Here is a 26,775-nt window from a genome sequence, read left to right on the forward strand (position 1 = left end):
TAGTCGACAAATTCGGTATAAAGTTTGTTAGAAGAATGAAAATCATTATACATAGAATATGGGATTTGTGGTAGTATCGACCTGATTTTATCTATTAACTACTATAATCTAATAAAATGTTTACAGGATTTCATTAAGGTACATACAACCACCAATCACTTGGAAGTAAAGTCAGCCGGTTGTTCTAAAATCCTGATATTAGTTATATGGAGGTTAGATCAAGACCACCAAATTTTATCCATTTTAGGCGCAAAGGACACACATTGAACGATATTTTCGTTGAAAAGTCAACAATAGGTACTTCGAAGCTTGAAAAGTTTTGGGCTGATATGCATAATTTCGGGAAATATTATTTACGTACTTGAAAGTGAAGGAATCAAAAGGAATTTAATATTATTTTATATGGAACGGAGGCGTGGTTATAGTCCGATTTCGTCCCTGTGACAGAAGAATGTTAGAAGCTAGTTATTTACATATCCTATTTGATTAAATTCAAGCAGGTCCCGAGATAAGTGATTTTACTTAATACTTGTATAAAGCGCTCTCATACCACTTCGAGGAAAAAAAATTAATGTCTACAGTCTCTTAAATGTCTGGTCTATAGGGAGAGAGCGGAGTTTTCCGATTTCATATATTTTCACATTGTCGATAAGAGTTCTTATAAATGTCCTAAACGCATTTGACTATTGTAGCTTTGGTGGTCTCGGAGATATGTACATTAAACATATTAGAGGACGGGGCCACGTGCAATTTTTGAACATTTTTTGAATTTAATTTTACTCAAGTTACAGCTTACACGGACAGACAGAAAGACTGTCACCCGGATTTCAAATCACCCCGTCATCCTGATCATTTTTATATATGTATACAATCTTATATATATATAAGTCGCTTAGTTTTAGGTTTAACGTACAACCCTTAGGTAAAAAAAACTATTACGTATATATAGTCTGTAGTAACATTTAATGTTGAAATTGTAGAAAATTAGTAAATAAACAAAAAAATTTTTTAAATTGTGATTTTTTACAGGCTACAGAAATATAGGAAACAGCTCTAGATGGGAAGAATATTGAAAAACACAAAAATTGTATTTAGTAAAATATATGAAGAAAATAAAACGACTGGAACAGAACGACCCACTAACTGGTAGTAAGAAAATATAGAAAAGTAGAATTAGTCAAAGCAATAAATTGTGAATTTTCTTTGTTAATTTTAATTAATTTTGATATATTAGACACCAATTTTAGTTTTGCTTGTTCCAAAAATTTATGAGAGAAGAAGAAGTTTCAGCTGAAAGTACGCGATGCCACTTCCTTTCTCAATTGTTGCATCTAAAAGTCTGCTATAATAAAATCACTCCACTATTTGATCTCTTATTGGTTAAAGGTTTATCATATAGTATTAATTTTACAGCCTTAAAAAACGGTGTTCTATGGATGGTGAACATGGTTATTAACGTATTCGCGCCTGTAAAGGCTCCTTGAAAAAGGCGATTCCGATCTTTTATGCCCTTTTAGTCGCCATTTTGCAAGGGGTGTATGTATTTTTTTATACTATCATGTATATTTTTAATAAAAAAATTCCATTTTTTTTACTCTCCGAATAATTTTTCTAGCCTGGCATAACCCTGTAAAGCTATTTCAATTCAAGCATCTATATTAAAGTCAAATGACAATATCTGAAGGACGTGCCATGCAGGTGACCCATTTCTTTAGCTGTTAACTTATATACCTTCTTATTTATTTACATGGATATTTCGATTCTTCTACGAGTAGTATCCACACTATTATCTAACCACAAGTACAACAACCAAACTAAAACCACAACTGGCTGGTTATCAAATTTACGAGCAAAATAATTGATCAAATCAAGCTAAAACAAAGCCCTGACAAACATTTTGATACGCGCCTTTTCCAGTCACAAACCGGCACATAAATATTTAATGAGTATGTGTGGGTGTGGAAAATTTTCGATTAACTCGAGTTGCCACTAAGCGTCAGCCTATAGAAAGCGGCTTTATTCGCAAAATAATACTACTGAATACTGAATGGTGAGAATGGGAATGATTGTGGTATGAACATGTGACTGGATGTGTGCGAGTATGCGTGAGTGTGTGTATGAGTGAGAATGGGTGTTAGTTCATTTCCATGCAATAAATATGTCTGAAATCTGAAGTCTATCATCAAAGACTTGGAAAATATAGCGCTAAGCATATCCTTACACATACACACACGCACACAAAAGCAGTGGCAAGTGTTTGATATTGAAATTATTGTGTTATTGTACATATGTTTGTAACTTGTGAGCAATCAGTTATTCTTACTGGTTATATACTTGAGGAATTACGGGTAGTTAAGTATGTGTGCGGGTGGGTGTTTATGTGTAATTTTATTCAGAATACGTATATTCATATTTAATGGACTGGAAATAAACCAAAAATATATGTAAGTATGTAATTATATAGTAGAATGTGAGTAAATAAATAAACGAATTAAGGAGTTTGTGTGCATTTCGCCATCACGAATCACAAATAATAATAAATTGACAAATGGCAGAGCGCAGAGCGAGCGTGGGGCGCACGCTTAACGCTGTCATTCAACTCAGAGATGAGCTGTGTTGTCAGACAGGAGACAAGTCTATCAGCAAGTGCTCAAACGAACCTTCAATTTATATTTTTTTTATTCTTTTTTTTTAAGCTATATTTTTTGAATTTTCTTTTTTTTTAAGATTTTTTTTGATGGGAGCTATCAGTGGTGGTTCAAAATGCGTAAAATGAGTGCTACAAAACGGATGAGAAATTTTAAACAAAATCAATACTGAACGAATTATTGGATAATTTTGTAAAACACGTAGCAAAAACACTAAAAACACACAAAAAGTAAAGAGGACAAGTTTGACGAAAGGACTGTGGCGCACATACCTTAAAAGTATTATCCTGTACCCAAGCATCTGGCTTACCATAATCCGGCGGATTCGCATAGGGATCATAACCGAGCACCGATAACATAGGCGCAATGTCGGCCATATCACGTACCACATTTTCAGGTATATTGCCTACCCATTTGGAGAGTGCTTCCAAATTCACCGGTTTGATAACCTGATCCGAGGAGCGTTCCACTCTGTAAGAGATAGGAATAATGGCAGTAAATATTGATGATATTGTTGTATATTGTTATGTAGTCGTATATAATTAACGAATATTCCAATAAAGTAACTATTCGAAATTTGGATCTAAAAAGCATGGGCTAGGGCGTTTATGTAATGAGAAAATAACAAAAAATAATAAGACGAGTTTAAAATATTTTTTTGCTAAAATTTCAGAATTTCTTTGTTAACAGTGTATGTTTGTAACAATAAAAAATCCTAAAATATTTTATTTTTTATTTGAGAAAACACTTTTGAAAAAAACTCTATAACCCCATGAAACCCCTTAAGGGGTATTTTAGTATAGAGCCCCGAATTTCGAGCGGCTTTTTGACAACAGAAAAAAAACAACATATACTTTTTACTTTAAATTCGTGAACTAAAAATTTTCATAAAATGCGGCTACTCAAAAATAAAAATCGAGTTCTTCACTAAATTTCTCACTTTCTCGAATTTTTTAGAACAGTTCCATATATAAATTAAAATTTTTTTATTAGAAGTTTAAGAAATATTCACAAGTATATTGGCTGATTAGCACTTTGACGACCGCATCGACAAAAGTAGGTTCTGACATCCAAAGCTGTAGGGTCTCGAAAGAACTACAAGACGGTTGTTGGTTTAATGACAGGTCTCAACCTACTTACATCACGAGCGACTCTAATGACCAGGTGTAGGGTGCAGGTGCAGGTATAAGAGAGACATTGGAACACCTCTTATCCAAGTCGCACTTAAAGTTCGCAAAAAGCGCTGACGTCCTGTATGATACGTCCTGTACTTCAGCTGAAATTAAACTGAATCTCCATCTGACATTACTAAGAACCGGTATATGTATAGGGTGACAGTATAACCCCACCTAACCTAACCTCTTGTAGATCTTTCCCACGTGAATCCATAGGATACAACTATCCTATAACTAAGAGGCAAAAAACTTTAGATTTTCTACTTTGGTGAGCAAAACTTTCCTATCTTGAGCTGATTTTACGAGTGTGTCTTCGTTTTTATAGAGCAGAGTTTCCGAAAACTAAATTTAGAAATTGAGATTAAAGCCTTTCGGCGAATAACATGATCCAAGTTGAGGTACTTTTTTCAATAGCCTTTTTTTCTTGACAGATATCGCTTAAGTTGTATCAAGCTGTCATGTTATTTTTGTTCAGTTTTGTTTGACATTTCACCTTGAAACAACGTTTACAAATCGTTTAACTTTATTACTTTGTTTCGAGCACTTTACTCAACTTATGGTCAACATAATCGGCACCATCACCCATCTTGAGACCCATCATTCATTATTATTTAACCGTACAGACCACGTCCAGCACATAGTGAGGAAAATATTGTGAGAGTGTAAACGAAGACCGTGGAAAGTCGATTTGGCGCCGTTAGCAGCAACTCGGACTGACGTATGAAACGACTTGGCGCATTTTAAGTTCGCCCAACCTTTTCAAGCGACATCGCTTCGCTACATGGGCCTTTGAAAAGTTCCAAAAAAAATACGACGTTTTCGAGCCAAATTTTGTTCAACCCATTTATGGCTCAATGGCTATGTAAATAAGCAAAAATTACCGTATCTGGGATGAAGAGCAACTTGAAGTGAGCCGCAATTTCATCCAGAAAGAACAACGGTTTGGTTTGTGGACCGGTCGAACTCGGCGATATTTGGTGACCGGTCCACAAACCACTTCACAAACATCGCAGGAATCAACACATATATTAAGAGAACACTTCGATGAGCATATAATTTCATGTTTTCGGCGGGTAGATTGGCCACCAAGATCGTGTGATATCACACCGTTAGACTTTTTTCTGTGGGAATATGTAAAATATATAATCTATAGGGGCAGTCTGCTTCGATTCAGGCTTTGGAGCAAAACATTACACGTGTCATTCGCCAGTTACCAGTCGAAATGCTCGATAGAGTAATCGAAAACTGGACTCAACGGACGGACCCTTTGACATATAGCTGCGGCCAACATTTAAAAGAGATAATCTTAAAAAAATAAATGCCAAAGGATATTCTTTCTAATGATAATAAAAATTAACAATAAATTTGAAGTTTCTGAGTGTTTTTTTTTTTTTTTTTTTTGGAGAAGTAGGGAACCTCAAATGTATCATCTTTTATATTTTAAGTGGTCATTAATAATTTAATAATAAAAATTAATAAAAAAAAAAATTAATATGTCACTCAGACTTACTTGGAGAGCGGCACACCATTTGGCTTATTGATGAACTCCTCGTGGTGTAAAACCGCATCATTCCATGGAACATCCAGGAATTTCAATATTTTTCGCATCCACTCCTCGGGATGCAGAACCAATTGTTCATAGTAAACCTGCAAAAAAAGAAGGAAATGTAAACTATTGACACTAGGTAGAAAGCAAATATGAAAAAGTGGACAATTTGAATTTTAATTCAATTAAGCGATCAAATGATATGTGAAAAATACAATGGTTTTTTACTAACGAACTCGCATACGAAATGATAAATGCGGTTGAAGCAATTCGCATTTGCATTCACAACCGACTAAACCATTAAGTCATCAATCAAATGGAAAATGTGAATTGAAAATTAAAATGTAAAATTTGAAATGAAATCGAAAAAAAGTGAAATGTAAAATCACTAAAATCAGCTAGTGAATTGCGGCAACAAAGCGCAAATAACGGTAGAGTATTACAATTTGATTTTTTACTAGATTTTTTTGACACGTCGCACTATCAGTTCGTTTTGAAGGTAACTTTTTTGCAGTCGTTCGTTGCACGAACGCGTACTCGACGTATTTGTCAATATGCTACACGTTTCAATCAATCAATGACTGAAGTTGCCGCGCCAAACCTACGCCATTTGTAAGCACTTGAGAGCTCGCAAGCGTGCCTCCCACAATGTACTTTATATAGTAGGGTTTCGCCTGGAAAAATATAAATTCACGCAGAAATGCACATAGACATATGGACTTACCATCATGCAGCGCTCCTTGCCGATCTCCTTGCATTGGTTGTGCATCACTTCGATGGCGAAGTTCCACTTCCGCATACACTGCCGGTAGCTGGTCAAATCGAAGCCGGTTATCGTCACATGGCGCGAGATGATTGAATGCACTGTGGCGCGCCCATCTCTTACCATAAACAGGAACTTCGCCTAAAAGCGAAATTATGTTGCAACATGTAGCGACGCCCGCGCCAACCGGTTGACAAGCCAAAAGAAAAGTGAGATAAAAGTGATAAGAAAAAAACAGAAAAAATAAAAGAGAGGAAGAGAAGCGACGGTATACGGTTAAGTGACATGTCGAGTGTAGTAGAGTTACAAAGTATGTTCGTGTCAGATGTGCCAAACGACAACGAACGATAATTACATTTGGAAATAGTTCTATCACGTAGGAGCCCATCTTTAGCGTCAGCGGATCCTTATTGCATAGACGAGGCGCTGGTTCGCCATGTTTAGCGATGATTTCGAGACAAAATTGCGCTATTGCACCGTTCATCACCTCCTTGGTGATGCCCGCCTCCATTAGTCGCATCGATTCCTTCTCCGATTTCATCCAATGCGAACGTAATTGCAGTATACGTGGTATGACACGTGTCTCCTGGCCACATCTATACAATTTTTTTTCCGTTTACGCCGTGATGCGGAGTGTGGAGGAGGCGTTGGCAGTTGGCAGCAGCAGCAGATATCGTTGTTGGTAGGCGGATGTGTGCACGTATGAAATGAAAAGGAAGCGGAAGAAATTGCTATTAGTTTTATATTGAGTGTACTTCCGGCCATCAAGTTCGCACAGGCGATGGGCGTTAAAAATAATAACTGATAAATAAGTATTAAAAATGAAGGAAATGTGCAGTTATGATTAAAATTATTATTATTTTTATTTAATTGGGCTTGATTGGAATATAATTATTTCTGTTTGCATGTGTAAAAATTGTTACCGATTTAACTATATTATTTGTTATTGTAAATACGTTGCTATGCCATAGACGGATAATGCTAATGATCAAAGGATTAGTCAAAATTTTGATTTCCGACAAGGTGGCGGCTTCCCCCCAAAAAAAAACTCGTTTTTGGTGAAAGGAATTAACACTTCACAATGGTTTAAGAAATCAATATTACAAAAAATCTTACTTCTTCGATCATTAGCTAACAAATATATCTACAGATGTGCGAAAAATTCAAGTCAACCGGTCCAGCCGTTTTGGCGAATACTTCCTCATCGATTCTGAAAACAGCCTTTCAAAATAAAAGCGTGTAAAGGTTGCAAGCCGAGGTTGAAGCCTCCTTCAGAGATGTGAGCATCCATTTAGAAAGCAGAGCGCTGATACTTGCCTTGAACTCATTACAGTGCATTGAGGATTGGTCGTAGAGTGTCAACCTCGCTATCAAAAGCATCAAGTTTCTTTGAGGTAAGACTGGTATGGGGGCCAGTTCACAGCGGAATCGCAGGAAACTATAAAGCTGATGGCATAGCAAGAAAAGACACCCTGAACCGCTATCGGTAGTATGGGAACGGATCCGTGCTACCGTATCCTCCAAAGGGCACTATTATATAGCTGGATTTCGCGGAGGCTTGGCCAGCGCTGGGCCACATGCACTGTCGCAAAAGCCTTTATCCCAAGATCAATCGCAAGGGATCTAGTGATGTCTTTGCCCTCAGTAAAGCTAGCGTCTTCCTAGTTTTAGGGCTTTTAATGAACCATTGCCTTATTGGCGTCCACGTAGTAAGGCTGGGAAATCTGGTGGGAAACTGCAGAAGCTGTAAGGAAGAAGATGAGGTGAAAACAATTCAACACTTTCTTCTTTACTGTCCCACGTTTAGGAAGTCAGGACTTAAACACTTGGGAGCGCATACGTTCAGACATCCGACCAAGCTAGCAGGTATATAAATTATACGCTTGTGCAAATTTTTATTGGCTACTAAGCGTTTTGCTAATTTATAAAAAATAACAATAAATTCTTACAAATACGCTTATATCCCTGAAGCCCGAATTGCCGAATTTACTTAAGGGGTTACATGGGTTTCACAGTTTCAAAAAATCGAAAAAAATTTTTTATCTTATTAAATTCTATAACATTTCTAAAATATTGTCCTAAATTTTCAGGTTGATCTGATCAATACTTTCGGAGATAAAACTCTGCGCGTTTTTCTCGAAACCGTGTTTTTAAAGTCGGTTGTCAAGATTTCTCGTGAACTACATACTCAACCGATCTTAATGAAATTTTACACAGGCCTTCGATAGATAATTTACAAGGTCTTTAGTGAAGTATTTCTTTTTGTTCAATTACAACTATTAAAAAAAAATGTCGAAAATTTTCATCGAAACTTGCATTTTTTTATAAAACGTCTGCTAAAAATCCAATTTTCATTTTTTTTCTTTTTCCTTCGTCCAATACCCAGTTTATTGTCTTTACAAAAACACGTATTTTTTATTTTTATTTCTGATGATCCTGAAAGAAGTTCTGCTGACAACTCAGATGCACCTTTTTTCCGAGGGACTGCCGGAAATGGCGTCGTAATGACTGCCATTTTGATATTTTTTTTTTTTTAAATTTACAAAATGTTTACTAAATAGGAGTCTTTTAAATAAAAAAAAAATCATTAAAATATTTTATTGTTTATATGTAAAAAAAAATATTGAAAAAAGACCGTTTTTTGCCCGAGGAAACCCATGTAACCCCTTAAAATTTTCGGAGAATACTCGAAAATAACATTCGATATATGGTAAGAGGCTTCCAATTGAGAACCGATCGCAAATAAACTTTGAAAAATGTTTTCCGAAAAAGAAAAGCTCTTTAGCGAAAAAGTTACTCTGCCACTTGGATCAGAGGCCAATCCTGACAAACTACCGATTAAAAAACACATGGTTTTTTTTTAGGATAGTAAAGAAATATCAAGTTATTTGTCAATGAAAAAGAGAATTTGGAAGCTGAGAACCGATCTGTTCAAAAAATTGCCTGAAAGGTAATCCCCTTACATTAAAAAATATTAAATCTTTGTACATAAGAGAAGTCTACTGAAGTACAAAGATACTTTATTACACGGTTTTGAAAGGACTTAAAGGCATCATACATATGCTAGCCGGATGGACGTTAGTAACGATGGCACATACATGGAAGTAGGCACAAAGGAGACGCTGGAATACCTCTTATGATACTGTCTATCCTCATCTATAACGGGTCTTAGACACTGGTATTGAAACCTGATATAAGAAAGCTTGGAAAAATAACTCCAAAAATTGGAGATGTCAATGTGTTTAGCACTTCGGCAATGGATCAAAATTTGGTCTCTTGAAATGGAAGATCCGCTATTCGACTGACTGGGAGTATTTTGATATTACCCAAACACAACAGAAGCAAAGAACAAGATCTGAAAATAACATAACTAGGACTCAAGATGGCGTAGCCATAAGAAGTTATGTGTGGGCGGAGTTCCCAGCTGGCCTTCTCATCTACTCCTATATGATAAGCAAATTTATGAGAGACTTTTAAAGCCAAAAATACATTCATATGCTTGACATTTTCTATCGAGAGCAGACAATCTGTTAAGTCAACGAATTGTAATAATGTATATACCAAGAAACTACGGATTGGATGAGCATTCGCAATTATTTCGTGTTGCGTGGGAATCAAGACGTAATCCCAAACACATAGCACTTGCGCTGAGACCATAGAAAAACAGCAAACGGAATTTTCAAATAAATTTTCTATTTAGCTCCGTTTGTAACCCAGTTTATATTCGACATCTTTGAATTAGTCCGTTCATGTGAAAATGTATCGATTATATGCAATCAAAGCTCGCATGCGCTCCCACATGTAGTACTATTGGCATTCAAGCAAAGCATGTAACGAGTTCAAGGAAAAATGTAAGCTTCAATAAACTTAATAGAAAAGCAAACTAATATGCCAGCTTTTCCTCTTTCTGCTAGACTTGCAATAACTTGTAATACAGGAAAATCTACATTTTAATACCCATATTGTAAGCGCATAAATTCTTCGGAAGTTTGTTGTTGAGTAGGAGAAAACAAACTCACAATACCTGACACAATTTTATATACAGATGTACCATAAAGCAAAAACTTTGTTCTCTTTTGATGTTCTTTAAAGGAAAGCTTTCTTTCCTTAATAATAATATTTTTTCATTTTTTTAGTTGCTTCACTTTACGGGCAAAAATAGAAAACAAGAAAATAAATTAAACTTGAAACTTACACCTGTGGCTGTGGCTCGGTGGCGGCTCCTGTCGACATCCTGCATACGAGCACATACAAACACGAAACCTCAGGAGAGCAATTGAAAGTTCAGATTTCATGCTTTTATACAATTTTCTAGCAATAATAAGATTCTTAGAGGTGGCCCAAAGGTGGCTTCGTAAAATATTAAACAATAAATTTTTGTTTGCTACAAAATTTTGTTGGAAATCCGTTTTCGATTTGGCGAAGATGCAAAAATTCCAGCGAAAATATTTCGAAATATTTGTTTATCTATGTATTTATTTTAAACGGGGTTTTGTTTGAAATTATAGAATCTTGGCAGTGTGCTAGCATGTTATTGCTGGGTCTTCAATATTTGAGGAAAAACTCTATTCTATCACTTCAGTCAACATCCATACATTGTAGTAGTCAAAGCCGTGTCAAATTCAATGGCAACTGAAATTACTTCTTGTTAGTTTTTGGGTTTCCCAATTGAAAATTCAGAACTAAGTCGGAATTAAGACGCAGTACTGGACGATCAATCCCTCTGTGATCATAGGTATAGTAGGAGAATACTCGGCTAGAAAGTATTTTAGAAACCCTGGCAATACAAACTGGAAAATGAACCGCAACAGCACGGCATGTTAAACGAGCCATAAAGCTCCTGTCCTGTCCTGAAAGGCAGAGAGAAACCTCTCTGGTGGACTCTAAAACTATCGAAATTTGAGCGTCCGGGCGTTCAGGCGTATTATCGCAAAGAACCCCGTCCTTCCGGGTTATCTTAAGGACGCAAATGGGAAGTGGATCCTAAGCAATGAAGGTACTCTTCAGATGCTCATTGATGCTTACTTCCCGAGCAATACGTCCTCTGAAGATATAGCTTTTGGAGTGCTGCAAGATTATTGCGCGCACTTTGTCGACCTTCTCAACGAACGGCACTTGACCTGGGCGGTCACTTCCCTCAAGCCTTTCAAGTCCCCGGAACCGGATAGCATTATACCAGCGCAGCTACAGCAGGCTGTTAAGGTATCATGCAACTAGTAGGCAAATATCTACGCACGGTGCACTAAGGTCCACTCTAACCATGACACTTAAAGCCATCTTGCATAAACTATAGTGCCCGTAGACATAGTCGAAAGGTGTATGACTGCGAAAGTTCCTATCAGACTCAGAGAATCTGGGTTCTTAAATATGTCGCTCGCCAAACCGTACTCTTTCGCTGCCCATATACCGACGAGAGAGTTGTGGGTGGGAAAACCCGTTGGAGGAGAGAGGAGGAGAGCAGCTTTACGGATGGGTCAAAGCTGGCAGGGATGGTTGGGGTGAGATTTCTATCAACTTCAGCTTCAGACTTTCTCACTATTGAAGTGTCTTCCAAGCCAAGGTGTCAGCTATGAAGTTAGCAGCAGAGCGGCGATACTAGCCGTGAACTCATTAACAATGCGTTCAGGTTGGTTGAGGAATGCCTAACCTCGCTATCAATTGCATCGAGTGTCGAGAGCTCAGGGCACCAGTTAATATCTTTAAATTATGATTTTATTTAGATTCTTTTTTAATCATTATTAAGTTGACACTAAATTCGAACATCATTTAAGCACCGTTTCGATTAACCAGCAAACAGTTTCGAACCATATTAGTAAGGATGTATACAAAAAGAAGCTTGATATATGTGTGACCGTCTGGTTACTATTGACGCTTATAAATAGGCAAGCTATGATTGACGGTCAGAAAGACTTTGTTATCTATTTGGAAGGATTGGCATGGAATCATCTACTTTACGCTGTTCCCTCACGGCCAAACTCTTAATTCTGAGGTTTGAACAATTGGATTAACTTAAGGAAGCGAACGCCCACAAACGGCCAGTATTGGTCAATCGGGGAGCAATTGTGTTCCATCAGGACAACGCTAGACCACACATATTAATAGTGACTCGCCAGTAGCTCCAAAGGTTGGCCGGGAGATTATGCATCCACCTGTAGTCTGAACCTCAAAACATGTTCATGTCTATGGCAAGTGATTAAACTGCTGAAAAATTCGCCTCAATAGAAGCTTGCTAAAATCGACTGTGCCAGTTCTTTGCTAATAACAAGAAAGGCTGACATTATGAAATTGTTTTTGAAAATGGTAGCAAGTTGTCGAACAAACCGATATGTATTTCTCCCAGATTATTGTAAATATCTTTAATTTTATTGAACATTTTTGGATTTATTTTTAATAGACCTTATAATCCGTAAACAAGATAGCTTTTTTTGCATTTCAAAATATCAGTAGATTAGTATAGTTTTCAATGAGAAACTACTTAACTTAGTTAGATGATTCTCTGTCTATAACAATATCTAGGAAAGACAGCCTCAAGAACTATGACTATTTATATCGTGATTTTAAAACGCAGTGATCATTTAGAAAAGGAGCTGCCTTTGTGCCACTATGTCGGAATGTGGTATCCCCACAAAACTAATACGGCTGTGTAAGCTAACGTTGATCAATACAAAAAGCTCCGTCAAGAACAGGAAGGGCCTCTCCGAGCCGTTCTATATCAAACGAGGTTTCAGACAAGGCGAAATTCGAACTGAATAGAGAAAGCACGACCTTTTATAGGAGTGTACAGTTGCTGGCGTATGCTGATGATATTAATATCATTGGCCTCAACACCCGCGTCGTAAGTGCTGTTTTCTTCAGACTGGTTAAGGAAGCGAAGTAAATAGGTCTGGTAGTGAACTAGGGAAATCGTCATCAAACAAACAGTCGGACCGGCTCCCACCTCACTGTTGATAGTCATGACTTCGAAGTCGTAGATAATTTCGTCTATTTTGAAACCAGTATTAACACCAACAACATTGTCAGCTTCGAAATCAACGCAGAATAAATCTTGCCAACAGGTGCTACTTCGGACTGAGTAGGCAATTGAGAAGTAAAGTCCTCTCTCGACGAACAAAAACCAAACTCTATAAGTCGCTCATTATTACCGCCCTGCTATATGGTGCAGAGGCATGGTCGATGACAATATCTGATGAGTCGACGTTGCGAGTTTTCGAGAGAAAGGTTCTGCGGAAGATGTGTGGTCCATTACGCTTTGGCAACGACGAGTACCACAGTCGATGGGAGGAGCTGTACGAGTTATACGACGACATTGACATAGAAAAACACTCAAAGTTCTGATAACAGTCAGATAATACGCTGCCGACAGTCATTTCAGATACTTTCAGCAAATATTTATATTAATATTTATAACTCTTCGGACCATTGTCAAAATCCGATAAATTATCCAAAAATGCTTTTTATCACTACAACAACAAAAGCAAGGCTCCAAGCTATTAATAAAATGCCTGAAATTCTCAAATTCAATTTGTACGCATTGCGAATTTAATCGAAATTTAAAAGGACACTCATTGCATTTTCGATTTCGACTTCAATTTCGACATTAAATTTCATTTACGGACACACGCACGCAACACATACGAACACAACAATGCACACATACTAGCAAGTGCTCGCACACGTTCAGCTACATTACACATTCCTCAATCGCTTTCGATTTCAATCGCTTTGAAAACTCGATAGCTGCAGCAATTCCTCAATTTCGCTCACTAGCTTTTACGCTTAATGATCTGCTTTAAAAGCATGTGTGTGAGTGTATGTGTGTGCATTGCACGTTTGTTTTGCCAATTCGGTTTGCTTTTGCACAGCTGCTTTGTGCAATCAACACCGAAAAAAAAAACAATAACAACAACACAACCACATCACTAGGCAGGTAGACAAACAACCAAAGGGAGGGACAAGGGGCGCGGTAAAGGCAGGCCAAGAGGCGTGCTGACAAACTGAGGCGTAAAGAGCCAGGAAAGAATGATAAAAACCAAAACAAAAACAAAAGCAATATTATGAGGAAATAGTAGTAAAGCACACACACACGCACACAAGCATATGCAACGCGCCAGGCAATATCCTGTCAGCGCGCAGAAAAGGCAAATAGAGCAGCTGTGCGCTGGTGGCAGGGCAGTGAGGGTGGTGGGAATGGGGTGCGGTGCCATCACATGCTGTGCGTCGCGTCGTCTTACACTTCATTTCACATTCCTTCAACTTGCAATGAGTGATGTGTGCGATGCGCGCTGCAAAAGAAAATGAAGAAGATAAAAGCGTTGCTGAATTTCCTTATTACGCGCTCACACAGTGTTCGTGTTCGTGTACGTGTATGTGTGTGCGCTGTAGTAACGGTGGAAAAAAGTGGATAGGAAAATTTGCAATGAATCTAGAAAACAAATGACAACGCATAACTCGTGCCAAATAGCCAGTCAGCCAACAAACCGACCGTATCGCCATGCACCACTACACACACATATATATATATATACAGAACATACACACACGCTCATATCCCAAACACATACTCAGGTATGTTTGTATGGAAAGATTTGTGCCTCCATTATTTGACGGCACATAAATTTCTTGCTGTGTAGTTTTCTTTTCTTATAGTTTCTGCTCTTCTTCTGTTTTTTTTTTTTTTGCCGATTGCGAAGAGAATTGTAGTTATCAGCGGCAATGACCATAAATTCTACTGCAGACTACCGTTGCTGTGCCGAGCACATATGCGTAATTTTATTAAATTTCAGCCATTTTGTTGATACTAAAATTCAAATTGGTAGGACAGGCTAGGGAAACCCGAATTTATGCGGTTGAATGAGCTTGGGTGCAGTGCAGCTGTTTGTGCCTCAATATGGCAGACTTGTGGTCGGACTAATCTTACGGCTCGTTTGCTTTTAAAATATATCGCTATTTCAGTAAGGATATCTGCACATTTTCTTACAGATGCTGACCATTTATTGCTTTTGAAAGAGACAGAAGTAGTCGCCGATATAGTCTACTCATCTCAAGGCCTTCTTACTATATATCAAAAACTCAAATATGCCGTTAGGTATATATATAATAGATTATTGTAAAAAAGTTCGCTTTAAAAATCTTGAAAAAATTAGACAGACTCTAAGACGTGTTCAATTTAATGCCGTTTCCAAGGATATCTGTCAATATGGCTGGTCTTCTTAACCAGAACGCGTTACATGCAGGATGGAGTCATGTGTAGAAGTTCACGCAAACGAAGAAAGTTCTCTGAGCGAAATTCCCTTGGGAGAGGCCAGAAAAGATTCTCCTACATATGGCTCAAGCAGCTCACGACATCCGATCTTAGACCAAGACTTCTCTGGGTAGCCAAAGAACATCCGTTTAAGGCGAGCTAAAATGTGAAGGCGAAACATCTCTCCCCAGGACTGTACGCTGGGTTTGGGAGAATCCGCTATACGTAAAAAACGCACTCCCCCTTGCAAAGAAAACAATACCTTCGGATGAGAGATGATATGACGACGCCTGTAAACGTATTTATAAGATTACACGATTTAAGGGAATGCACCTGAAATTGGCGAAATGGGAAGGTGCCCTTGCTGGGAAGTGGTTTAGTCCCAGTCTGAGGTTGATGTATCACCGCGTCCATATGAATTGAATGCAAAAATATCACCGCCGACCAAGAAGTGTGATGGACGGGATAAGGGCTGAAACGAATAGGTCCTTGCGGCATTGTGGCCATATAAAGGAGCACAAATTCGGTGTGAGAAGAAGGGAGAAACTCTAGTCACAAGTCGAGGATGATGTAAATAGTAGGTTAGATTGAATTGGCAGCTCATGACTAATACCACTTGGAGCACAAGACTCGCCGTGTTTTCCGTTGTATGACTCAACACTTCTAAATATGAATAAAACAACCCCTCGTATATCGACAAAGCGTCTTAAGCCAACCACAAATTTATTGAGACAGCTTATATCAATTCCAGACAATTTGCTTAGTTGGTAGACGGTATGTAAACCGATATATTTCAAACTTAGGCTGAAGAAAGCTGAACAGTGCAAGGAGCAATAATTCAGTAGACCCCTTAATTCGTGCCTTTTATTACAAGCTCAGCGTCTTTACAGTTTCCAACGATTCCGTTGTGAGGTTTTGAGAGTAACATATACAAAAGGATGACTGGAATATGTGATCATTGGTGTTTTGGTTATACCATCATTCTAAATCTTAACAATTGAATGAAGGCCGATCCTATCTATGCTAGAATATCATAATGCCGATGAGACATACAAAGGTTCGCTATTTCGGCATTCTATGACATGAGCAGAGTGTTCTCGACCAATCTAACACCGATATGACGAGCAGATGTTGCTTGTTACCGAATAGATTCTCAATCCCTATGTGATCTGCATTTAAGAACTACGACTTTGGTGGTTAGATGGTCGAAACAATGTTACAGGCATTTATTTCTTGATGAAACTCTCTCTTCGCTCTCTCCCTCTCTTTTTCGCCATCTCCATTTCTCTCTCTCTCTCAGCTCTCTCTTTTATTCTCCATCTCACCCTCTCAGCTTTCTCTCTCCTTCCCTCTCTATTTTTTTCTGTCTCTTTCTCTCTCTCTCTCTTTTTCTTACTCTCTTTTTCTCTCTCTCTCATTTTCTCGCTCTTTTTCCATCTTTGTCGCTCTCTTTCTATCTTTGTCGCTCTCTTTCTGTTTTACAAATTTCAAATAGATATAGAGCAAAGAAATTACATTTTGAATGCTGAATTTAAATAAAAGAACTCTTTTTTTTATAATGTGACTGAATCGAAACCCAAGGATCGAATGCAAAAGAACACCACTCCAAACAACTGGTATCCTAACGTAACGTCCCGTTTTCCAAATTCGCGAAACCAAAGACGATCACCCAAGCAGCTTTCTCAGGTTGTAACAAAACTGTGTAGCGTTTTAGGCGTTGGGCATAAAAACCGGCAACGCTTGAATGCACGCCAGGCACTAGGTACAAAAACCAACACAAATCTACACCTCACAAACAGAAAGGTATGAGCATTTATCAAGCAGCCACCAGAGAACGCTTAGGCATTGCATTTCAGTGACGTTTGCCAAGCGAGGCGGCCAGCAGCTCAGCAGCGCTTCAACTTCAACAAATGGCATGCCACCCGCATACATATCGTTTTGTCTGTTTCGCTTCCTCAAATAGACATTTTTTTTTTCCAAAAAAAAAAGTGAAAAAAATCTGTTTTACTTCAACTCCGCACATTTCGTGGAAACTCGCACTATATTTGTATAGGATACCTTTTTTGGCCAACAAAGAGTAGCTCAAGCAGAGCTATCAACATTCGCCGGTGTTTGCCATGGGCGCGCGCCTGTCGGTATGCCAGGCATTCTACTATAGTAATATACAAATTTCAAGCTATTTTTTTTTTGGTATTGTATTTTTTGGCTGGTTCCATTTTACGGTTGGTGGTGCTGCTGCTGGCCTCGCTTTCAGAGACCATAAATATACAAAAACCGTACATCACAACGAATTATCTTATCCGTCCATTTTGAGAATGCAATACAAACGAGGCAAACCAGCGCCAAGTTGGCACAATTCAAGCAAACGAAACTACCGTAGCCAGTGAGTGGTGTGGAGCAAGCAGTGGAACAAGCAGCAAGACAGCTAGCTTACATAGTTGGAGAGCTTCAACAGAACTCAGCTCAACTGAATTTACCATGAATAAAGGGAGGCCTTTATGCTTGCGCCGCTCGCCTGGCAACTGTTCGCCTGCTCACAAAAGCACCAAGTACTCGAGGAAACAGGCACATACACACACGCATACATATAATTGGGTACATATACTGCTAGCATAAATTATATGCTATGACAAGCTCTAATCTGTAAAATATAAAATATGAAATGGAAAAATTAGTATGGAGTTACTCGAGCATAAGGCGGGCCCTTCGCCTTATTATATCATATTATATAATATTTTTTCTTATTTTGCTGAAGTAGTTAGCTGCGTGCAGAAGCAGACGCGCTGAGGTCATCAGATTTCCCAAGTGTACTCAGCAATTGTGTATGGAAATAGTTAATACAATAAGCTGATATTCAATATTTTCTTTGAAAATTATGCGTGTGTGAACAATTTGTGGCAAGAGTGCATATTTGCTTAGTCAATAATAGAAATATTGTGTACAAAAGCAAATTTAATGCCTAAAATAAATATATAAATTAGCATACACTCATATATTGTGTAGTTAGTCCAACAATTATCAATTTGCACTTAGCAATCTCTCAATTTCAATATTTATATTTACAACACATTCGTATAAAACAAATCAGCATTGACAAATCAGACGAAAAAGGGCCGGAGTTTCAGCTGACTGGAAGGCTGGACATATTTATTCTTTGAGCCTTCAGCATGAGCGATGAAGCTGTAGAAAACCAGAGTGAAATCGGTTATACCCTTAAATATAACACACTAAATATTCATATCGATATCTCAAAAATATTGGAGTTACAGCCTTCTAAAATGTAACAGCTCAACCAGCTCAAATGATGACAAATAAATTTTATTAGTTCTACATGTCCTGTACATAGTTTTCCAGGAGTTTGAAAAATTCAGCTTTAAAGCCCCTCCATTTTATATATTTTTACCCTGAACAGGGTATATTAGGTAGGAAGGTAGAGTGACTTTAATTACAAAGAAAACACTTCTCCAGCCTGCTAAATGACAGTGAAAGCATAACTCCAAGAGATGGTGAACCCGATTCCCCATTCAATGACGATGGAGCAGACGTTCCATTGCCCGAAAATGCAGAAGTCCGTATAGAAATTACCCGCCTGAAAAACAACAAAGCGGCAGGGGCCGATGGATTGCCAGCCGAGCTATTCGAACACGGCGGCGAAGAACTTATAAGGAGCATGCATCAGCTTCTTTTAAAATATGGTCGGACGAAAGCATGCCCAACGATTGTGCTATGCCCAATCCATAAAAAAGGAGACCCCAAAATCTGCGCCAGCTAACGTGGGATAACCTTCCTCAACATCGCATATAAGGTTCTATCGAACGTACTGAAGATTAAATCCCACCGTCAACAAACTGATTGGATCTTATCAGTATGGGTTTAGGCCTGGAAAATTAACAACGGGCCAGATATTCACCGTGCACCAAATCTTGGAAAAGAACCGTGAAAATAGGATCGACATACACTCCCTCTTCGTCAATTTCAAAGCTGCTTTTGACAGCACGAAAAGGAGCTGCTTTTATGTCGCGATGTCTGAATTTGGTATCCCCTCAAAACGAATACGGCTGTGTAAACTGACGTTGAACAACACTTGAAGCTCCGTCAGAATCGAGAAGGACCTCTCTGAGACGTTCGATACCAAACGAGGTTTCGACGAGTCCCTATCGTGTCCCGAGACCCTATCGTGCGACTTAACAATTCAAGCTGCAGAACTGAATTGGGGAGGCATAATCTTTTATAAGAGTGTAAAACAGCTGGCGTAAGACGATGACATTGATATCATTGGCCTCAGCAACCGCGCTGTTAGTTCGGATTTATCCAGAACAGAAAAGTCTTCTTTCGACGAACAAAGACCAAAATCTTTAAGTCACTCATTATTCCAGTTTTGTTATACGGTGCAAAGGCATGGACGATGACAATATGTGATGAGTTGACGTTACAAGTTTTTGAGAGAAAGGTTCTGGGAACATTTATGGTCCTTTGGACATTGGCGACGGCGAGCATCGCATTCGATGGAACGATGAGGTGTACAAAATATACGATACCATTGACATAGTTCAGTGTGTTAAGAGACAGCAGCTACGCTGGCTAGCTCATGTCGTTCGAATGGATGAAAACACTCCAGCGCTGAAAGTATTCGACGCAGTACAAGCTGGCTGAAGCAGAGAAAAAGAAAGACCTCCACACCGTTGGAAAGACTAGGTGGAGAAGGACATGGCTTCGCTTGGAATCTCCAATTGGCGCCACATTGCGAAAAGAAAGAACAACCGGCGCGCTATTGTAAATTTGATTTTAACCTACGCTAATAAAGAAGAAGATAGAATGACTGTCTAACGAGCCACATAGGCCCTTAGAAGGCCCCTTGTGAAACCACTGGGACTAAAATTACCGCACCCTGTTGTGTCTTAACTGAATCACCCTATGCTCGTCTATATACACGCAAACTATACCTTCAGTTTTTGAGATATCGTCCGGATTTTTTTACATTTATATTTTTACCTCAAGAAGCTACTCATTTGTCAAGTCCTTGTGTGGAAAACTTTTGTATTTAACGAGATATCTTCACGATAAACGACGTGGATTATTGTCCAAGGCAACGATATAATCTCCAAAGAAATTTTTCAGGTCAGATCACAACAGCATATACATAGCTGCCATACAAAATGATCCATCAAAATGAAGTTCTTGTGTGGAATCATTTGTATTTCTGATGGGCATTATAGTTTAGGTGCAAGCTTTTCTTCGATTGTACATAAGTCAATGTAACCAACAATATATGCGATTTTTTTTCGTTAAATATATGTGACCTGGTCTATGAAAAGGGAGCTAACATGCGAAAACTAGTTTTCTGGGAAACAGCTGTTAAAAATAAACAACTCGTTTCGTCAACTAATAAGTGAAAATTGATTTTTTGACACCTAAGCCCCCTTTCCGTAGACCAGGTCACATATGGAGAAGCCTTGAGTAATTTCAGCGGTGGTGAACCGGTTTTTTGAAATTGCCAGAGATTTCATGTAACAAGAAAAATTATATTAATTTTATATTCAGAACTTTAACTGGGTATTTTGAAAATGTGTTCAGATATAAGATTGAAATTGATATAGTATTTTTTGAACTATCAAAAATCACATTTTTGGGCTGTGCTACGTGGGCAAGGAGCACGTTAAATTTTTGTGCAACATACCGCACCTCTACTCACATTTTCTCCGCAACCATCAGAGTATTTGCCTTTGTAATTATACTAGAATAATTTAAGGAGACAAATGCGCATAAATTAGAAGTCATGAAGTACTAAATGCTGGCTAAGAAGGTACTTATACAAGATATACATATGTACACATGTGTGTATATATGAAAACCCAGTTTGCACCGAAGTCATTTGTCCGCAAATCCGAGTGCTCGCACATTTCGGCTTGCTAAATTAAGTTTGTTGATTTGAATAGTGTCATGCTGTCAGGATGGTGAGTGTGCAAACAAGCGATGATTTACATTAGCAGCCGGCGTCTTAACTGGACTCCACTCACTCCAGTATTTGTGCAATTAAACAGTGTGTGTGTTTCACGGACAACACAACCATATTCATATGTGTAAATGAGGCGAAGAAGAGAGACAGGAAGATAGAAAGGGAGAGAGAAAGGAGGTGCAACTGCGTAAGCTTAAAGGAAGATTATACAATTTAAGACAGATTACATCACTGCATAGCTGCAATTTGCATGACTGAACAACGGAATATTATCTAAAATTTGTATAATGGAAAATTATATAATACATTTAGGTAGTTAATAAATTCTGCCTGTAATTAGTTTTATTATATCACGCAATATGTGTAGTGAAAACGTCACGAATCACACATTCAAGTTGGACAAATGGAGACGGTACAATGAACATGATCTGTTCAAAGACTGTAGTGAATTTTCCCCGAGTAATGAGTAAATAAAATTAGCTCTGAGCTCTTTTCAAGATATTTGAACGGGTTTTATGAAGAGTAGTGCAGAAGAAAACTACTCAAATCTCTTGACTACTGAGTCACAAACTTATAAACTCAAAGAGAGAAGTTTGCGTTTTTCATAAAAAGAATTACAATCCGTCTTTATAAACGCCAGTTAGTCCCTTAGTTTTTGACTACCGATCTAAGGTTTGGAAGTCGTTCTTTCCTCCTCAATCAGCTGCTCATTTCTAGAAGCCATCAACATCATGTCCTTGCATGAACGACTTTTTTATTTTACGAGATTTCTTCATAAACTTTGGCACCGACTATTATCCACGACAGCGGTACAACCTCCGAAGAAAATATTCAGATTGGACCACTATAGCGTATAGCTGCCTTTCAATTAAAGGCCAGTCCTTGTATGAACAACTTTTTAAAGTAAAAAGTTATGTTCATAAAATTTGGAGTAGATTATTATTCATACCAATGGTACAATATAGGTTTCAAGAGCAATTGTTTCGATCGGATCACTATAGCATAAAACAATCATACATTGTGTGGGGTATTATAGTTTTGGTGCAACAGAATTGAAATATTAGTCAAAAGCAATGGTAAAGACCTGCTCTAGAAATCGTTTGGAGACTAGGCATAAACCGTCTGATCTAAGTCAACATAATCGGCATACTGAGCGTATTATTCGCAATACCATAACCCATCTTGAAACCCATCATTCAATATAATATTCGACCGAAATATAGCAGCTGTAGCTGAAAGTGTACATGAAGACGACGTATGGAACGACTTAACGCATTTTTTATGTCTAGTTTTTAAATTGAAAGCATACAAAATACAGCTTGTGTAAGAACTGAAGCCGCTCGATCTTCCCCAGCGGCATAGTTTCGATTTATGGGATCTTCAAAGGTACCAAGAAGATCCGAGTCAAATTTTGTTCAGCGATGAGGCACATTTCTGGCTCAATGGGTTTGTAAACCAGTAAAAATTGCCGCATTTGGGACAAAGAGCAACCTAAAGAGATTCATCGAGAAAAAACAACGGTTTGATGTTGTTTGTGGGCCGCTGGAATCATCAGTCTATATTTCAACAATAATGCCAATGAGAACGTCGTAACCGTGAATGGCTAGCGTTATCGCGCCACGATAACCGACTATTTGACGCCTGAAATTAAAGCTCGTGATCTCGCCGACATTTGATTTCGTAAGACGGCGGTGAGCAGATAATTTCATGTTTTGGGGCGGGCGTAAAGTATAAAGTCTATTCCGCGGCCAACATTTGAAAGAAATAATTTTCAAAAAATAATTTCGAATGCTGAGTTTTTTTCTTTAAAAAAGTGAGTAACCTCGAATGGATCACCCTTTGTATGGTATGCATATATTATATATGTATATACCATATTTTATGTCATACAATTTCACTCTTTATTCAGTGATATTATTAAATTTTTGTTGACTTAATAAAAATGTGAACTCTTTCAAAAAATGAGGTAATGATTGCTCATATCTGTTTGCGTCTACTTGCAGTAATGATATTTACACATTTACAAAATGATATTGTGTAAGTGTAAACATGTTTATACAAGTATTTATATTGACACAAGTGTGCATATTTTTATTTTCCATTTTCTTGGCCTAAACAAGCACTTTTGAAATTTAATCAAGTGTTACAGAATTTCAAAAAGTTATGCCAAAGTTGTGTCAAAGAACTCAATCGCCCACATGGCAAAGTGTTTACCAACTTTCGTTCGATATAAAAAAGGGCGGTATAAAACAACTTTATGCGCTTACATATGTACATATGTAAACCGTTTCCACATGTCATATTCTAAATAGGCCAATATTAAATGCGCTTGCAGGAATCGCTTAGTGATACAAATCTGCATTTTTAGGGTTGCCAAAGTGCAAAATCATTAATATAAAAGTTTATGGGGTTTCTAACGTTTTCTTCTGGGTTGTTACAAACTTCGTAACAAAATTAATCCACTCAGCAATATTGTATCGAAGGACTTAATTCAGTTCATAGCGATGAAGTCCAATTAAGGACCAGTGCTTAACAATGTAATAATTTACTCCAAAACAAATTTTGTGGAGGTCGCCCAAAATCAGGCTGGTGTCGAATAATTACGAGAGCGGTGCTTCGAAACCCGTCTCAGACAACGCTACAGATCTAGTCGCAATAAATGATGGTGGCTGATCTAGGAGCATGCGATCTGCCAGCGAAACGCATACACGGACAGATCAAAAATTGCTAAAGAAATATTTACAGGCGACCCTTAAAGTTTCCGGAATACTGATTTATATTACAGTCGGAAGCCTTTGCGGCTAGGAAACCACATAAAAGCAACTTATACGTTGATAGCTAAGCGGCAACTAAGGCAGTAATCCATACATAAGTTAGAGAACGCCCTTAGAAGTAGGGAAGTGTAAATGTGGTGGCTGAAGGAAAGCGGCTGTGTACTGAATACCAATCCACAAGAACATTCCGAGAAGCGAAATAGCTGAAGAGAATGCCGAAACACTACAGGAAATACGCAGGCGCTTAAACAGATATACAACGAAATTTCCGTAAGGACTGACGGAAGGATCAAGGGAAGATAGACTGCCTTAAGGACATGCCAAAATCATGTGCAAGCTCCCCGAAGAAAAACACGTAATAATGACGAGACTGCGGAAAGTGCAGGAAGTCATGAATTTTTACAAATAAGCCTGAAATTGGAACGGGAATATACTGTCCAGAGTTAGGCATAAGTCAACCTTTTAAGTTGCCGAACCACTCCAGTATATTTCAAACTTTGCTATTGTGAAGACCAAGGGCTTGGCCTTTAAAGCACCTGCAGACAATTCCAGAGTCAACATCTACGTAGACAGTCAAGCGGCAACCAAGGTAGTAACATAACCTCCTATCGCATATCGGCCAGAAGTGTATTGGGAAGCAGGGCGGCAGTGGAAGGTGTTGCCAGAAGCAAGCAACTTCACTTCTACCAGGTCATAAAGACATCGAGGGCTGTGAAACAATGGACGAGATTTCCAAGAATAGTGTACGGCTAACACCCGAAAACGTGATCAATATTGGGAAACCCATGCGTGGTCTATACGACGATTTGGACAGACCCTTTAAAGTAAATCAAAACCCGATGGAATGAGCTGGTTACCTGTCTGGTGGCGACACACGCCCGCAGGGTGTTGTTGACAGATCGGGAAGACTGCAGGAAAGGTCTAGAGCAGGGCACCGGGAAACAGTGGATCATCTCTTGTGCACTTGTCCCACATTTGCAAAATTTGCTGTAAGCATCTGGGGTCCTTACGGTATGATACACTTAATGAGGCACCCATAGTGAGTCCGCAGAGTCTGTTAAAATTCGCGTCAAGCGCAGGCATCCTAAAGGATGACTACTCCTCTTGGACCTAGCAACAGAACTCGACCTCTTATCGCAAAAAACCAAAACTGGTCTATGTGTGGTTTATTGGCCTACCAGATTAACATAATTTAACCTAACCTTTGAGTACAAAAATAAGCTTCGATGTATTAGCCACATAAACCTCCAGGCGATATAAACTTAACTGAAGAAGCCTGGGAAACGGGTGTATTTTACGTTTCTTAAGCTCTTTTTAAGCATAATTATATATAGATATTTCTGAAGAAGGCAAATACTTGTGGCATAATGCATACATATATACAATATGTATGTACGTATTATGCCACAAGTATTTGCCTTCTTCATACGTACTTATATACGGAATACAGCAGGCTTCTCTTTGACACCAAAGTAATTAAATCAGCAAAAATGACGTTGCGTTGTCTAAACTTCAAGGCGAATAAATATAGGAATGCTGATAATCGCTAAGTAGAATTTGATTATCATATCTGCTGGCATATTTTAACCGCACGTAACACGTGTGCAAATTGATATTTAATATGGAAGGCGGGCGAACGGCGCTGAATTAACGCACGCAAATTGCTGATGCGGCGAAATTCAAGGAATAGATTGCCGAACGAATAACGCTTACCAGGGGTGTACACAGCCATACTCATATATATACAAACATACAAATATAAATGCATGCTTATATACAATATGTTGGCGTAAGAAGAAAATATGAGGGTGCGAGCAGAGCATGAAATTGAGGCATAAAAAATTCTGATGTGAAAGTAATTTGCATTGGCAGCTGAACTGTTGGCAGGCGAGCGCAAAAAGCTCACACACAGGTTCATACAACCGGACGCACACATACACGCAAACTCGGACTAACATAATATGTTAATAAATATATTTCACTGTACAGTGCATGCCACTCATAAACCAAAAAAGTACCAAATGCGAACCAGTTGCTTAGTAACCTGCATTTACACCACTTCCAAAGTAATGGAATTTCGTGGTATTTCGAACGCATTAACATTTTCGTTTGCATTTTATATTTGAATTATAAAGGGTGATCCAAGTAGAGGTACTTTTTTCAATAGCCTTTTTTTATAATGAAAGTGAAGAACATTTAGCAGCCGCAGCTAACAGTGGTCGATTCGCGCCGTTCGCAGCTCGGACTGACGTATGGAACGACTTGGCGCATTTTACGTCGAGATTTTAAATTGAAACCATGCAAAATACAGCTTGTGCAAGAACTGAAGTCGTTCAACCTCTCCAAGCGACCTCACTTCGCACTATGTGAAAACTTCAAAGAAATTTTGTTCAGCGATGAGGACCATTCCTGGACCCATGTGTATATAAGCAAGCATTTGGGACGAAGCGAAACCTGAAGAGCTTCAAAAGCTGTCATTCCGTTCAGAAAAACTACGGTTGGTGTGGTTTGTGGGCCAGTGCAAATATCAGTTCATATTTCTTCAAAAATGATGCTGGTGAGAATGTAACCGTCAATGGCGACCGTTATCGCGCCAAGATAACCGACTATTTGATGCCTTAAATTAATGCTCGTGATCTCAATCAACGAATTTATTGAGAGAACACTTTCGT

At 38.4% G+C, this 26,775-nt stretch overlaps 1 protein-coding gene across 7 annotated transcripts in view; it reads right to left on the reverse strand.

Moving 5' to 3' along the window:
• Positions 1-26,775, reverse strand: part of LOC105222395 (protein-tyrosine sulfotransferase) — a 136,479-nt gene that overhangs the window by 48,117 nt on the left and 61,587 nt on the right. For 5 of the 7 annotated variants that reach the window (XM_049455511.1, XM_049455510.1, XM_049455508.1 and 2 more), the window contains 4 exons: positions 6,488-6,728; positions 6,094-6,273; positions 5,334-5,470; positions 2,921-3,119 (listed from right to left, as the gene is read on the reverse strand). In XM_049455511.1, coding sequence (XP_049311468.1) covers positions 2,921-3,119; positions 5,334-5,470; positions 6,094-6,273; positions 6,488-6,728 — 757 coding nt within the window. The remainder of the gene's footprint in view (positions 1-2,920; positions 3,120-5,333; positions 5,471-6,093; positions 6,274-6,487; positions 6,729-26,775) is intronic. The other 2 variants (XM_049455512.1, XM_049455513.1) reach the window with 1 other exon arrangement.

Source organism: Bactrocera dorsalis, chromosome 4, assembly GCF_023373825.1.
Source record: "Bactrocera dorsalis isolate Fly_Bdor chromosome 4, ASM2337382v1, whole genome shotgun sequence".
Lineage (NCBI taxonomy): Eukaryota > Metazoa > Arthropoda > Insecta > Diptera > Tephritidae > Bactrocera > Bactrocera dorsalis.